At 41.2% G+C, this 16818-nt stretch overlaps 1 protein-coding gene across 1 annotated transcript; it reads left to right on the top strand.

Moving 5' to 3' along the window:
• The first annotated feature begins 2029 nt into the window (after positions 1-2029).
• On the top strand, positions 2030-15626 carry LOC124622489 (myogenesis-regulating glycosidase-like). Its single transcript, XM_047148203.1, has 6 exons — positions 2030-2166; positions 4201-4323; positions 5664-6652; positions 9917-10351; positions 12103-12259; positions 15275-15626. Exons 1-6 carry the CDS (start codon positions 2037-2039, stop codon positions 15472-15474), a joined length of 2034 nt encoding a protein of 677 aa, XP_047004159.1. The 5' UTR covers positions 2030-2036; the 3' UTR covers positions 15475-15626.
• The last annotated feature ends 1192 nt before the right edge of the window (positions 15627-16818 follow it).

Raw genomic sequence — 16818 nt, 5'->3', positions numbered from 1 at the left:
TGTTATCGCTGTGGTCTACATTCTGCACACTGGTTTGATGCAGTTGTCTACACTTATTTACCATACACAGATTTATACATCTCTGCACAACTACCGTAAGCTCCATCCATTTAAACCTGCTTACGGTACTCAAGGCTTCGTGTTGTTTCCTACATTCCATGATGTCGTAGACTCGATGGTTCGTCTGAAGATGACTGGCAGGTGCCCAATCGAAACATCTTGCAGTGCAGTGAACGAGAACTGGCTGCAAGCCAGTGAACGTCAAATTCTGAAGTAAAAATTTTAAAATTCGTCCCAGTATCTGTGCTGTCAACACTTCGTTGGCTCACTTTGTACCATAATACTCTTTTCTGTCCATTTCTTCATAGTATCTGTTCATTGGTCATCCAGTATACCGATCTAGTCTTAAGCATTTTTTTAAGCACATTAACTCAATAGGTTCTATTCTCTTCTTGTCTGAACAGCTGATCACTCACGTTTCATTTCCTCTCAAGGCTACCCACCAGACAGATACCGTTCGGAAAGACACTTGAAATTTAAATCTATATCCACTGTCAGTGACTTTCAGATTTTCGGAATCGTTTACCTCATTACTGTGACTCTATGTTTTATACCCTCTCTATGTCGTCAATTACACTGCTAACGAAGTAGCGTACCTCATCTACTAGCTGTTGATTCGTAAGCGAATTCACACAATGGACTCTTATTCATTCAGCTGAATTTCATCATCCCTGCCTTACTTTTGTGTTCATCTTATGATCGTCTTCAATACATTATGTATTCCTTTTAGCTAATCTTCCTCATACTTGGCTGTCTCTGAATGGATTTCAGTATCATAGTCCAACCTTGAAATTACTATTCTTCTCGAATTATTTTCCTATGTAAATTACCACATAGTTGACTTGCAATTTAGTGAATATCATGGGGAATAAGCTATCGCTCTGTCCCACTTCCACCTCTGCTACTAGGTCTCCGTTTCCTGTCCTCTTATCCTTCACCTCTTGTAACTACATTCTAGCTTCTGTACAAGTCGTAGGTAACCTTAAGCTCCCCGTGTTGTATCCATTTGACCTCATAGGTTCTAAGCGTATATACTACTTAATAGTGTCTCTCTACGCCTATAAAGCTGTAAATGTAGCTACGCCTTACTCGAGTGTGTCTTCTGAAATAAGTCGTTCTGTCTACATTGAATACCGCTTCCCTACATTTCTCTTGAACTGACACTTATCTGCCCCGAGGTCGTCTTCTAGCAGCCTCTTATTATTTGCCACTTATTCACCGATCAAAATGTAAAGAGCTACATCAGTCACCTTCAGAAACTTTGGCATATGCCATGATGCCAGCACAAATAACTACAGAAAAGATACTAGCAGTTTCCACACTTCATGTAATCACTATCTTCGTATATTGAAATTTTAAATTGATTAGCATTTAGATATATAACGGGTTGCTCATTGTCTAAGGGAGAAAAAAAGCGAGAAAACAAAGAACAAAGGAAACCCATTATCTGGTCAGTGTCTACAATGTCCATCCGTTTCATTTCTAATACATTTATAGGCTATACTTACTTTCCTCATCCAGTTTCAACTGACTTTAGCGTTTTCATTGGTTTACATTATCCGTTTGTTCGATCTAAATTTTTTAATAATAATTTATTTGGAATTTTGTACTCGTCGGAACTATAAAAATAAATTATTACATACTATCATATGCAAATTCCGTTTAACGCAAATAAAGACACAAAGCATAAAATGATTGTGACGTCACGCCAGCTGAAACTTTACTCCACTGAGGAAACCAGAATACTGCGTTCCTTCGTTCAGATAACAGTTACTTTACCTTTGTGTTAAAAAAGAGCAAATTATTTATAACTTAACGATCTTTCTTTCTTTTAGCAAACGATAAAGCTTTTATCCGACCACGTTAAGTATCACATTATACTGATAAGTTACCTCGGAGTGCGACGAAACGCGATTCGAGAGTATTCATATCTTAAGAGTTCATCGTAAAACACGGCGGCGATAAGCGCGTCCTTCATGTGCAAGTTACTTGCAGCTTTGGACAAAATTTCACTATATATATATATAAGCCATGTATTGAATCTTCACGCCAGGAGATCAGCTGCAGCAGTACTGCACTTCACAGCGAGCTCTAGGATGGTACAAGGTGAGCTCACGCCCCCTGTGGGTGGCACTGTTGTAGATTACTGTAAGGCTTGGATTCTAGGGTTTATTTCTAGTTGAAAGACATTTTCGATGCATTTAGTTCATGTAGTGATTTCTTAAAATCTTTTGCATCTAACCTGCACAAGTACGGGTGGCACTTTCATGTCTGATGTCTTAAGTGCAGTTATTTCATAAGGCTAGTAACAGTTCTCATGATGGATAATTTTAAGAGAGTAATGAGTAAGTAGTACGTGAACGGAAACACCATTTCTATGTAGCTAAGAAATGCGATTGAAAAATAAAGTAAGACACTATTTTAGATATTCGCCACTGAGTAGTTTATTACAGGTATTTCCCTTTGGTTACCATTGGATTACGGGAAGAAATGGAAATTTTTTAATATTTCTTTTAAGCTTCGAAAACGTCTATGAGCGATATCCAACCCCACCAAAAATCTGCTGGCAAGCCGGACTTTATTTTGGTAAAATATAATTTTATACGATGTTTAGTGAGGTACAGGATCGCTATCCATACAGCCCTAAGTCAAAGGTATCTAGAGTCAAATGTTTCTCATACAAAACGGGAAGCAGCCGAGTATGTGTGGCACAGTCTCTTCAAGGCGCCTTTTAATGGCCAAATTAAGTAAGTCACCCATATTTTCTGTTCTATTCTGTTATCCTGTAATCCTAGGTAACCTGGAACTCACACCAAGGGTAGAACGACTTCTGTTTCGTTAAAATGCAGTACTACAAAATCGTGTAATTAGAATCTCTGTCATGGTAGGATGTTTCATCTTTTTATGGGATTGTGTACGATCTCAATGCGTACTCATATTGATCTTCCGTAGTTATGACCGATATAGGGAGAATTACACTGACCTGCTGTAAGGCGATATTTTACAGAACCAGGGGGCTATTGAAGGAGTAGGGGAATAATGGATATACGTAGTTCTGCAGTATTATTCTGTTACAAAGGTTCCCATAAATCAGGATCAGATTATGTATTATTATGTGTTCTCAGAAAGATATTTCACGAATGTGATGAATTCCAATCTATTGTACAAAACATAAAATAAATGTAAGAGACATCATTATAAAACAGAACATCACGTTGAAACTTACAAAAAGTCAGTCAATTTTTAAAAGTTTTCGCCTTTTAGGTATACTGCTAACAACGAGACTAAATTTGTAATAAGAGTCTCTATTGTGGGCAGTCGCACACTAGTTTGAATTCAGTACATAGGTCGATATGTATTCGTCTCAATGATGCTATGTATGAGGGCTAACCTTACTATTAATATCCTGAATATATTCGACCAGCAGACAAGCACACCGTTACCGTACTTCCAACTATATTATACCCTGTTACACTGACATGGGAAATTCCAACCAAACACTTCGTGACCGAGTGTTGTCCTTTTCGTGTACAAATAATCTCCTAATGCACAAATGTCCAGATAGTCAGCCAAGAATATAGCGACTGAGCGTTGTCTTTTTTGGGTTCAAACCATCTCCTGCAGCTCTTACGTTGGAATTGTTATCAGCATGACGACGTCACTTATTCACGATTCGAGACCGCTGTGTAACGTAGGCGCCATTTCATCCCTAGACTAACACAGGAAATCACAGATGATATTGTTAACATTTTGTGTTCTGCTCAAACACAAGTACAAGTAATATTCACGCAAGAAGGTGGATGTCGTAGATTCAAGGGGGCCCGACAGAGGGCGTCTGACTGCGGTTGATACTGTAGACCTGTTTAGGATCGTATGGGATTCTTCGAGGTTTCTGAGTGTGCCATGGTTCGAAGGGGGATCGCAGGGCAACAAATACCGCATCGTACTCAAGGGGGCGTCCAAGTGAAGCAGAGAAATGTATTTGTTTGACCTAGGAAACAACATGATCCCAGAGATGTTATCGCCCCTCGTTTCCTCACCAGATAACGCGGAACAGTAGAATCAAAATGCCAGGTGTTTTTGTGGCAGTTGTTGTGAATGCTCTGAGCTTGACGACGCGCCACTCTCCTCTGCCTCCAGCTCTGCCCGCGACCGCCGTGGCGCTGCTGGTGGCGCTCGGCCTGCTGGTGGCTCCCGCCGCAGCCAGCCTCAGCACCCGCTACGACGAGGCTGCTGGCCGCGTCCAGATTCTCTCCCACAAAGGTGAGTGGCCGGCGACCGCTGCCGCGCGGCTCGCTGGTATCAGCTGTAGCAGAGTCGCGACTCTGTACTCGCAGCGTAACCAAACGACACGATCTGTGCTGACACCCAGCGATTACTTCAGGTAAACGTGTGAGGGAGACCAACCAGTACCTATGAAAATAATACTTTCTACTGTCTTGAGTTTATTGTTTCAGCGACAGAAAATATTGAGATGACGGTCTGTTCGCACTTATTCGACTTAATCAAACCACACTTCGTGGAAAATGATTGCAAGGTGGTATCAATACAGGGAAATGTCCGTCTGTAATTGAAGGAAACAAAGAACGTACCGCCAAAAGCAGATCAGCTTACATTTACTTATTATATTAACTGCAGCAAGAAGCTTCCATTAAAATTATTACCACTGACAGCTGCCCCTTCTTAATATACTACGTGGTTTCACAGTATTTTCTTGTCTGCAAAATGACTAAATCCAGCAAAGGGACAGTACATGATGATGTCTATTGCCAGTCTCTGAATTATATAGCTATGAAATTTTTTTCAGGTACTGGAACATTAACAAGTAGCCTTATGCGTCACACGTGTGAATGTAGGTTAACTTTCTAAAATCCTCAGATGACTGATATTTATAATAGCCAAGTCCACAGTACATAAAGATTTTTTCCTCACTAAAAAGTGCACAGTTTTCATTTTGTATCAGTTTCATTTCTCCTGTCTAAACATATTGTACCATGGGTTTAGGCTAATTTAAATCTCAAACCTAGTTTTCTGAAAGAAGTATAAAATCTACTTCGATTGCACAATTCTTTACTTCTGCCTAATCCATAACAATATAAACTTTCTGATAGTAAATCAGTGGAATTTGTCTTGAAAATTTTATTTGTTTTCGTAATTACATATTCGCATACGTCATGTCAGTACTTTCCTTACTGCAGGTGAACAAAATCTAACCTCCCGCTATTGTGAACTAACTTGACATTAATGTTTAATATGTGTTCCAGCATAAATTTTATTATCAGTATCTCTCAGTTTCTTCCATTGTCAGCGTATCAGCTAAGCAAAATAATTGATATTATCGGCAGCAACATGTCTAACTACGCCTAACCGCATTTTGATGTCAGATTCACTGCATGGTGTCTCCTCACTTATTGAAAGTGGTATAAATCCATAATGTGAATAACGAAGAGCCACATCATACGCACGTACATACTGCTGTTGTTATGTTAGAAATCGTGTGCGAGAATGTAGGCTAGAGTAACTCACCAATCTGCATTCTCACTAATATTCTAAAAATAAGGGTCTATTTCTGAAGGCACTGTTTGGTTACTGACTTGTTGCAGATGGCAGCGAAGTGGAAATCGGCTACATCCCAATCAGCAGCGAGCAGCGCTCACATGCGCCACGTCATGTGAGAGGCACTAACGGAGAATCCTTCTACTTTGGAGACCATAAAATCGCCTTCCGGCGCCAAGGACGAGAAGGTCGTTGCCTCGGTGTCCGGCAGTGGGTCAGCACACCCCAGACGGTGCTCACCAGTTGTCAGAACCACTTGACCAGCCACATCTATGGCGGGATCGAGAAGAGAGAGCAAAAGTTTCTCATCGAGGATACCAAGTACGAGAACTTCCCGTACATTACAGACCAAAGCATACAAGCTGGCATTGCCGTGCGCTACTGGCTTTTCTCCGACGGCAGATTCGTCTACGTTCATTCGAACGTCCCTCTTTTCATCAACCAGAATACAAACCAGTCAGTAAATGCTATCTGTTTTACTGCTGAGAACAAGTCTCCCTACCCAGCCGATCGAGCCGACAACCTGCTGGAGTGGGACCTGTGTTCATTCGAGGACGCCAGGGAGGCCCACGAGTTTGCTGTCCAAAACTACCTAGGCAAGCCGACTGCAATCCCAGACGACTCCATGGTGCTGAGTCCCGTTTGGGCTACCTTGGTCCGATACGGCAAAAACACTACTGAGGAGTCGGTGCGGAAACTCGCCAACGAGGTGATTGCCCATGGTTTCAACAAGAGCCACATCGAAATTGATCAAAAGTGGGAGACCTGTTACGGAAGCCAGACGTTTGACACCACCAAGTTTCCCGACATAAAGAAGCTCACTGACGATCTTCACGATCTGGGGTTCCGTGTAGTGCTGTGGAATCATCCCTTTGTAAACAAAGGCTGTGAGCCGTATTACTCCGAGGCACTGGAGAAAGGCTACTTCGTGACCAACGCGAATGGTAAAACCGAGACCAAGTTTCAGAATGAAGTTGCTGGCGCTGTCGACTTCACCAATCCTGATGCAGTATCCTGGTGGACGAACCGACTCTTGGTGAGTATATAAGCAAACGTATGTAGTTGGTATGCAAGCGGGATCTACTAGAACGTATTGCTCTACATTACTGGAGTCTTTGAATTCGAGTCTTTTAAAGTGCAAGGGCAGTTCAGTTGAGATCAGTGGTGTTCTGGGACAAATACTGTGTGTCCTTTGTACTTCCCAGTCCTAAGTTCGGTTTCCATGATGTTATTCGATAGCTGATTCACGATCATCCTTGTTCTCATACACAGTTTTGGTGAGCTGAGATTTCTGAGTAGTATGATCGGAGACCCAGTTTTAAGTCGAAGGCAGTGTAATGGCACTCGTGGCATTTGGAAAAGAGTTTAGAAATACTGTAAGGAAGTTCACATTTTCTTCAACTTTTACCATCGTGTAGTTCGATTTGTATATTCTCTCTTCACCGGGAATATTTTTTTTTTTAATCTTAAAGTTGATAACGTCCACAATATTATTTTTTGTTACCAAAAAGCACGTCCGGATTAGTACAGTCGTGAACCATATTATGTTAAATTTGGTCGATGAGTGCGTCCTCAACAGTGGCAATGTTGCAGAAATCACTGTTGAGTTCAATGAGGCCGGTCGCCTATTTAGTAAGATATATATTCAGTCACTGTACCACTTTGCTGACACTTCACTGTTTGTTTTTGCTAACTCACTGCACTACTTTCTGGCAATTCATATTTCTCCAGTCCGTTCATTTCATTGTTCTTCATTTTCTCTGCTTCTCACGTTGCTTATCGTCGTTCGTTGGGAACTTAAATGTGCTTGGCGCTCTTCGTCTGTTTCGTTTCTTCATTGTTCTTTTTTTTCGCCGTTTAGCCTCACAACTGGTAAGATCTCCTTTTCTTCGAAGTTTGGACACTGCCTAATATATAAATGCAATCAACTTTTTATTAACAACTGCAGTAAGTATAATTACACACTTTTCACATTTTCTTTTCCATTTATATTCGGTTACCGTATCATTTTAACTACTCACGCTCCACTGTGTGTTTTTATTCACACACTACACTACTTTTTCGGTTCCTAACTTTGTAACTAATAAGCCCTAACAGTGACAAATTCAGGAACTCACCAAAAAGCCTTCGAATAGCCCACAATCTTCCAGGACATTGCACAACACTCGAGAGTGTTCTGGAATGTTCAGGCATGTTTCCAAACATTCTGGAATCTTCCAAAATGTTCCAGACTATTCCCGAACATTTCAGGACATTCCGATTCATTACAGAACATCCTGGAACATCGCCGCAAGAGGTTCTGACCCTCTGCGCATCCTCATGGGGATATCATATAAGACAAGATCACAGACATCTGTATTTCGACAGAGCTAACGACGTCAGCTGCCTTTTTCCCTCTCCTGTACAAATTTTAGCTTTCACCATTGACTTACCTCATTGTCCATTTGCGCCTACTGTCGGAACCTCCCCCGAAATACTGAGATTTACTGCCGTTTTCTCGAAAAAAGTGGTGTCTGGTCCGACATGTTTATAAATGGATACGGAGCCCTTCTGGTCTCATGCCAAGTGACTTTCTATTTTAGGGCTTCGTAAAGGAGACAGCATGCGTTCGACCTCAGCCGAATTGTATGCAGCCTGTTGGCATAAATATATAATAATGTATATGGTCTCTACTCATATTATGTAGTATATCTGTGAGGGTTATTACTATGATACCCTTAGTGCAGATACTCAATAGGATCTGAACCTCTCGCAGGAATGCAAGAAGCTGTGTGTGAGGTAAATGGACAGGGTTGCTAGTCAGTAGTGTGCGATAAGTTGAGAATGTTGATCGATCGTAGAGCATGCTCGGATAGCCCGAGCGATTACAGCGACAGATTGCCTAAGGTCGGAAATCCGGATTCGAGGTGCGGTCCGGCACAAATATTCAACTGTTGCCATTGAGTTATCTCCATGTCCAGTGGCTCCTGACGTCTGCACGTCCTTCGTACTGAGGTTCAGATTTAGCAACAGGTCGTGGAGATTACACTGTGGACCAAAGGAAACGTCTGAAATGGGCAGGTGAATTACTTTCCTTGTTACACTTGGGAAGGGTGTCTCCAGATCTAGATACGCCATAATCCATTTAACAGCTGCTCGTTCGTGAATAGAACTGCTTCATGCCTTATACCTTCCCAGACGGCGATGGCATTCCTCCTGTATGCTTGTGTAACATATTCAGTACCACACTGTAGTGACCTGAGGCGCGTGGTACAGAACTCACGCTAAGGGGTGTAGGACGTTAAACGGGCCGACTTGGAGCAGGATAGGCACCACAGGACATTTTAATTTCCACTGTCTATACTTTTACAAGTAAATTCATAAAACTTTGTCAGCATGGCCAGGAATGATTCAGGATTCATACTCGTAGCAGCGGAAGTTCAAAAACATTACAAAATAATTATTTTTACATGTGAAATTCCATCATTTTTTCAGTTACTATTGGCTGCATTTGTTGCTGTTGGTACACTTTTCTTCATAAGTAAGAGAGACTGTTCGATGAGTTTTGCACAGCATACAAACCATACTTACAGATGTGTGAAACTCTAGAATCTATTTAATTTATGAAAAATGAATGAGCTGTTACGTTTTAAACTTTATGTTTAGAAAAAAATCAAATTTTATAGTTAATTATCTCAATTTCTACCACAGTTTTTAATAGATTGGGAAAATTCTAGTGTTTCATACACCTGTAAGTATGGTTTGTATGCTGTGCAAAATTCATCAAAGAAACGTGTGAAGAAAAATGTACCCACAGCAACAAATGCAGCCAACAGTAAGTGAAAAAATGATGAAATTTCATAGCTAACAAAAATCTGTTTTGTTATGTTTTTGCACTTTCACTGCTATGAGTGCGAATCCTGAATCCTTCTTGGTCATGCTGACAAAGTTTTATGAATTTATTTGTAAAAGTGTAGACAGTAGAAAATAAAATGTCCTGTGGTGCCTCTCCTGCTCCAAGTCGGCCGGTTTGACGTCCTACCCCCCTTAATGTATTGGCCACAAGATTCGCCTCATCTGCTGGATCACTTCTGTGGCGCTAACGGGTGTCTCTTCCTCGTCCGCCAACCACAGATCCTTAATTGTAGGGCACTGAATGCAGAGATCTGGTGGCACGAACCTCTAGAAACCTACTATGGAGGTATCGAATGTATGACAGAATAGGAGCTGTATTGGGCTCTAAAGAAGGACCAACACGATGTTAGGTAGGTCAGCTTTTTCCATTTTGTCTCCTAATGTATTGGTTCTTCACTGTTCCCAGGCGCTTCTAGAAGAGACTGGTATCGACGGATTCGAGTTCACCGCTGGGGAGGTGGACTACCTGCCGCAGCCGGCCAACATAGAGCCCAAGGAGGTCAGCCCGATAGCCTACTCTGACGCATTCGCGCAGACGATCGCCCAGTTCGGCTCCATGGTGTCGATACAGACGGGTGTGGAGAGCCAGAAGCTGCCCAACTTCTTCCTCATGGACATCGTGCTAAACTCCTGGTCGGGCCACGGCGGCTACGACACGCTCATTCCCAAGCTGCTGCAGATCAACCTGGTCGGACACCCCTTCGTGCTGCCGGAAATGATCGGCGGTTCAGTTCAGAACGACCAGCCGGCATCCAGCGAATTGTTCCTGCGTTGGCTGGAAGCCACAGTCTTCATGCCTGTTGTGAAATTTTCCTACACGCCGTGGGACTACGACAACGAGGTGCGTTCACACCTATTACAAGATGCATTCATCTGTTTCCTCTATTAGTAATAGCCCGCTAAACAGCTAATTCCTTGCTTGCGATTGGACTCCTCTGTGGATTGTTCTCGAATTACAATTTAAATAGATAACGTGTCACGTTGACATGCGAGGCATCGAGTGACTCGGGACCAATTGCAGGCTTCATCCATCTATTTGGATGCTACTAATGTACTTAAGGCTGTCACCTTCGTAGTTGTGAATTACATTCAGTATCTTTTATGTTTGACTGCAGACTGCAGAAGAAACGACTAGGTTAAGGAACGGCAAAGCGACGATGTAGTTTTTGTAGATATGGAGAGAGCTTTTGACAATATCGACTGGACTACGCCCTTCGAAATTCTGAAAGTATTACGGGTGAAAAACAGGGAGCGAAACAGCCGTTATAAGACTCGAGGGGCATGAACTTTAAGTAATGATTCGTAATGGTGTACATTCGACTAGTACATCGAGCCAGCAGTAAAGGAAAACAATGAAAAATTTGGAAAATAAAGTAAAGTTCAGGAAGACGAAACAAAAACTTTGAGGTTTATAGACCATATTGTAATTCTGACAGAGACAGCAAAGGACTTGGAAGAGCAGTTGAAAGGAATGGACAGTGTTTCGAAATAAAGATATAAGATGAACATCTACAACAGCAAAACAAGGGATATGGAATGTAGACGAATTAAATCATGTGATGCTGCGGGAAGTATATTAGGGAACGGGAAATTAACAATAGTAGATGAGTCTTGCGATTTGGGTAGTAAAATAGCATGACGGATCAAGTAGAGAGAGGATATAAAATGCAAACTATCCATAGACGGAAAAGCATTTCTGAAAAAGATCGACAGTTATTTTAAGTGTTAGGATATCTTTCCTGAAGGTATTTGTCTTGAGTGTAACCTTGTACGGAAGTGAAACGCGAAAGATAAACAGTTCAGACAAGAAGAGAACAGAAGCGTTGAAATGTGATGCTACTGAAGGGGTCTGAAGATTATATGAGTAGATAATGTAACCTACGTAAAGAGGTACTGATCTGAATAGTGGAGAAAGTAAATTTATGGCATACCTTGATTAATGGAAGTGGTCGATTGAGAGGACACATTTGGAGACATATAGAGATCACCAATTTAGTACTTGAGCGAATTGTGGGGCAAGAATTGTAGAGGAAGACCTGGAGATGGACACAGTAAGCAGTTGATTCTGGAAGTTTTCTTGCTGGAGTTGCAAATTTGGTAAAACGAAACTAACGGGAAAGGCAGGAGGTGTGTATTATTTGGCTAAGTAGCCGGAGTTGAAAATTTCTGTACACTTGATGCCGTCTGCAAACTTCAAAAAATTGTACAGACTGCCAGTTACGCTGGCGGCCCGCAGGTGTGACAACTTCGGCTAGTCTACAAGAGAAAAGCGGTGTTGTGGATAGCCCAATAAACTGTGTTCTCTTCTGACTGCGGTGATACTGCGTCGCGCATGGAAATGGTATTGTTAGCACCTAGGCGTTATTATCTTTGAGCCAACTTGAGAAGATGTAGCCATTCCTCATGTCAGACTAGTTTCATTGGTCTCTTCGGAGAAGTGTCACTCTTACTGAAGATTTTACAGATATCTAAATTTCAAATGAGAATATAAAAATCGAGCGAGACTTCTCGTTAGCTCCAGAGTACTTCCTAAGGTTTACTTCCAGCAGGTAGACACTTTACGGAAGGCTGTCACTAGCGACCGTGTTGCAGACGCTGGAGATCGCCCGCAACTTGACTGACCTGCACGCCAAGTACGCGCCGCGCATCCTGGAGCTGATGCAGAAGGCGGTGGAGGACGGCACGCCGGTCAACCTGCCCGTCTGGTGGCTCGACCCCACAGACTCCACGGCACAGACCATCGACTCAGGTACCAGCGCAGACTTTCTCTGTCCCACCAGTGTGTGTTATCTGCCTTCCTGCATTCTAAAGTACTCACCACGTTTGCGTGACAGATTTGTTTGTCATACTTTCACAATAAATGTACATCACCTACAAGCAAATGTAACGCATTATACATCTAAATTCAATCAAACTGTGAAGCTCTCTATAGCCGGGGTGATGAGGCAAGCGTCTTCCCAGATCTAAGATAAAATTCTGTGAATTACGAAGTGTTTTAAATCTGATTTGCAAGGCGCTGTTGTCATCTGCTGCACATTAGACTTCTGTTGGCTGATACCTTAGTTTCTGTTTGGTCTCTCTCTCAGCAGATTATTCTCTTTCTTCTGCAGTGATATGAACAAAGCTATGAATCAGCTAGTGGGTCTTTCTTGCCTATTTTTCCTTGGAGACATTAATCTGGTCACTCTCCTGTACCAAACTTTCCATTTCGAGTCATCAGCCTGTTACTCTCCTGTGCGAATCCCTTCATCTCAGAGTAGCAATGACGAACTAAGTCCTAATTTATTTTCTAGGTCTATTCCTACCTTTGTCTTGGTTTTTAACCTCCACAGTTCCCTCTGGCGCAATGGAAGCTATTCCTGCATGTCTTAAAGATGGCGTGTCAAACTGCAGCTTCTTCTTGTCAGTGTTATCCATATACTCCTTTCCTCACTGATTCTGCGGAAAACCTTCTCATTCCTTACGTTACAATTCCTCCTAAGTTTCAACATTCTTCTGTAGCACCCTATCGCTAGTGCTTCGCTTCCTTTCTGTTCAGCGTTTCCCACTGTCCGTACTTCGCTTCCATACAGTGCAGTACTCCAAACGTACTTTGTCACAAATTTCTTCGTCAATTTAAGACCTATGTGTAATACTTCTAGTAGATTTCTCTACGCCATGAATGCCATTTTGCCCAATGCTAGTCTTTTTTTTTTCATTACATCCTTGCTCTGCCACCACGATTTATGTTGCTGCCCAGCCTGCAAGATTCATTCACTTAGTCTTGTACGTGATCTCAACTTCTGATATTAAGTTCCTCGCTGATCTCATTTCTGCTGCATCGCATTACTTTTGCCTTTCTTCGATTTACTCTCAGTCCACATTCCGCCGCTGACACATCCATTACCCACAAAGAATAACGTGGAGTATAGAGAGGATACTAATAACACAAATGCATGAAATGCATATGGACAGAATGTGCGTTACACTCTTCACCCTGTTCTAAACTCCTGTAGTAGAAATTGATTCTTATTCATCTTGTATGGCGGCTGTACTTTTTCTGGGTCAGGACACGAATTCAGTTTGTGACACCCCGATATGTGAAACGAATATAAGCAGCCAGGGTCACACAAGTTGTTTCATTTAGACGGTATCACCCATATTATTTCAGTTCCCTTTCGTCATGCTCATTCTACAGGTTTTTTCCGTATATGGCTCCAACAGACAACACTAAAGAACATCAGTTGGTATATTCCCTTCCTAAAGACAGTTTAAAAAGGTTCGTGTTCGTCGACGACATAATAAAACAACGGAACTTTTAATATCAGCCTTAATATCAGTAGAGACAGTAACTCTATAGCACTAGTTCGAAGCAAACAATTCATGCCATATTCTCACAATCACTTTTTTAATCCATTTTCACATATGCAAATATGTGTTGGTAGCTCCATAAGTAGACACTAGTGTTCGTACAATGACTGATACACTTGTGTGTAAACTCCAGCTGGATATCAATGTGGTGTCAAAAGTAGATAACATAATAGAGTTTAGCTCTGCATGTTTTGCAGACCTAAGAACTAATGTATTGGTCTACACTCCAATTTCTCTCATTCCCTTTACAGATACTGCAGTTCGTTCGTTTATTTCCGATTACATTGTCTCCTGATAGATTATTGTTGCTGAAAATAACATTCAGATTCTGCTGAAGTTTGAATGGCACAATTACAGCATTTGGGACAAAGTAATTGTCGTGTAAATGTTATGTATTTGTAGAGATTTACAAGTACAGGTACATTCTGTTAAATGCAACCAGCTCCTCTGTACGATTAAGCAAGAGTTTGGGAAACTCTAGCATTTCGAAAGAAATTTACAACAAACCTCATTATCTTTTATTTTCACACATTATCTGATTATCTAGTGAAGGGGTTACGTATCTGGCCCTTTTTAATTTTTATTGTGGAAATGTACGACATGTAGTTGGGTATAGAAATCGCGCATCTTTTACTATTGATGAAAGTAACTATTTTCTTTGAAAAGTACCAGTGCAATGGCGTATATTTTGTGGTACCTACATAAATTAAACAACAGAGTTTTAATACAATTGCGGATGCATTTGCTATTTGAAAACAGCACTCTTCCCTCTTGTTTACAAGTTTATACTAGATGACGTAAAATATCAACAACATTAAGCAATGTGCAGATAAAGATATTAAAGATTATGATTTTACGAGTCGCTTCACTTGTGTTAGTGTAAACCACCGCACATACTTCATGTCTCTTCTTCTTGAGGTGATCTATCGAAGGTGATAAATGAAGGTATGACTGAATAAGTGATTGTCAAACAAATGAGTCTGCTAAGTACATGAAGAGAGACAAGTCAGAATGAATAACTAGATATTCCTCAGCTGTGTACCAACTATCAGAAAAAACAATTTTAAACACTATCCTAAATTTTTACATCTTGTCCTAGGCTCATGTTACACGCTAAATATTGTTTCCGGAAAATGTAGCACACCTATCAGTCATAAATTTGTTCCACGTCTTTCCTTTTGAGAGGATTTTAAAGTGGAAGTTACTAATTGGTGAATTTGAAATATTAATGCAATATAGTCCGTGAGATGTTTCTGGAAACGCTCACAGGACATAAACATGGGTTATTATTATTTTTAATTCATTAAATAAATTTTCTAATCATTATTTTCTCACTAGTGTATTTCCTTACAAGTTACAATACGCAGCAGTTATTTGCACAGTATGAGTGGCAAGCTGTTTCCTTTCTGTGCAGAGTTCCTTCTGGGCGAAGACATCCTTGTGGCGCCGGTGATCTACCACAAAAACACCGCACGAGACATCTACCTACCAAAGGGCACCTGGAGGGACGAGGTGGACCCCGAGCACCCCACCATAGAGGGCCCCACCTGGCTCCGCGACTACCCGGCGCCTCTCAACACGCTGCCCTACTTCACCAGGATCACCTCGTCATAGCCGTCACCGTCTGAATCCCCGATATCATCTTAGATATGAAGGCAATGTTTGGACAATAACAACCACAGCCTTATAAGAATGTCACGTTGAAGCATTACAGCTGGAAAATTATATAATGGCAAATTTTAAATACAAGCATTAGTTGCAGACTATGTTGTACACTCTTTTAGTCTCACTCCTTTGTTTTACATATCCTCTTAATGTGTATAGACACTTCTCCCGTTAAACAAACGTTTTCGACATACGGATTGCTTACGTCAAGAAGTACCACATGTACTGTAGCAAAATTAACTTGTATTAAGAGAATGTACGATTTCAACGATGAACACTGCTCCAAAGAGTGCATGGAAAAGTGAGGAAATGCCTCGCAACTGAAATACACGGAGAAAGTGACAACATATGACAAGATAGCTGAAAGGATATACGAGCTTTACCTGAAATACTACATTAGTATCTGAAGACTTGTCTCGAAGCTCAGTAACGCAAGCTGCTAGCAGCACGATTACAAAACTAACCTTCTTGTGTAGGTCCGTGCAGTCACCATAAATTCTTTGGATTCTCATCAATTCCTTTAAGAGACAGTTGGGAAACAGTATTTTGTTAAAATATGTTAGAGGCAAATGCCTGGCAAACCACACTCAAAGACATTAACAAAAGTTTATAATTTATTGATTTCGCACATTTGTGCCTGTGTCTGGGATACTTAATGAAACATTTCGTCTTTACTATAATGTTCCCTTAAAATTGCTTTGTATCCCGATACGAGAATTGTATATTTGAATTCACAGCATTTAATGACATCCTCAGTTACTTGATTGCTCCGTTTAGAAATTTCAAGTTGCTCAGATTCGTCAGTAGTATTTTCTATGCGTCATTTTTGCCTTCACAGTATCCTGTGGGTGATGTTGAGAGGGGAAAATTGCCTACAAGGATGGAAGAAATCAAATGGGTGATTACTGGGAAATTTCGTCTATGCATCGTTCACTATCTGCTCCCAAATACATAACAGATTTGATAACAACTTACAAAATTGCAGGTGTCTGTAAGAAAATCATTACCCTCTCCAAGCTATATAGCGTACTCTTGATGATACTTCGCTACAGACGCAGATTTGAATCCTGCCTCGGGCATGGATGTGTGTGATGTCCTTAGGTTAGTTAGGTTTAAGCAGTTCTAAGTTCCAGGGAACTGATGACCTCAGATGTTAAGTCCCATAGTGCTCAGAGCCATTATTTATGATACTTTTTACAGAACGTGCTAGAATAGGTTCTGGCGTACGAGGGAAAACCGAGTGAGCTGACGCAATGGTTGTCACAATGGACTCGTAATCGGTACGAATACAGT

This window comes from Schistocerca americana, chromosome 7 (genome assembly GCF_021461395.2).
Source record: "Schistocerca americana isolate TAMUIC-IGC-003095 chromosome 7, iqSchAmer2.1, whole genome shotgun sequence".
In the NCBI taxonomy this organism is placed as follows: Eukaryota; Metazoa; Arthropoda; class Insecta; order Orthoptera; family Acrididae; genus Schistocerca; species Schistocerca americana.
The sequence above is the reverse complement of the archived record's forward strand: the minus strand, read 5'-3'. Positions and strand labels throughout refer to the sequence as shown.

Coding starts and splice junctions, on each gene's coding strand:
- LOC124622489 (XM_047148203.1), top strand. CDS start 2,037: ATGTGCAAGTTACTTGCAGCTTTGGACAAAATTTCACTATATATATAT. Junction 6,653..9,916: donor GGTGGACGAACCGACTCTTG/GTGAGTATATAA, acceptor CACTGTTCCCAG/GCGCTTCTAGAAGAGACTGG. Junction 12,260..15,274: donor GGCACAGACCATCGACTCAG/GTACCAGCGCAG, acceptor CTTTCTGTGCAG/AGTTCCTTCTGGGCGAAGAC.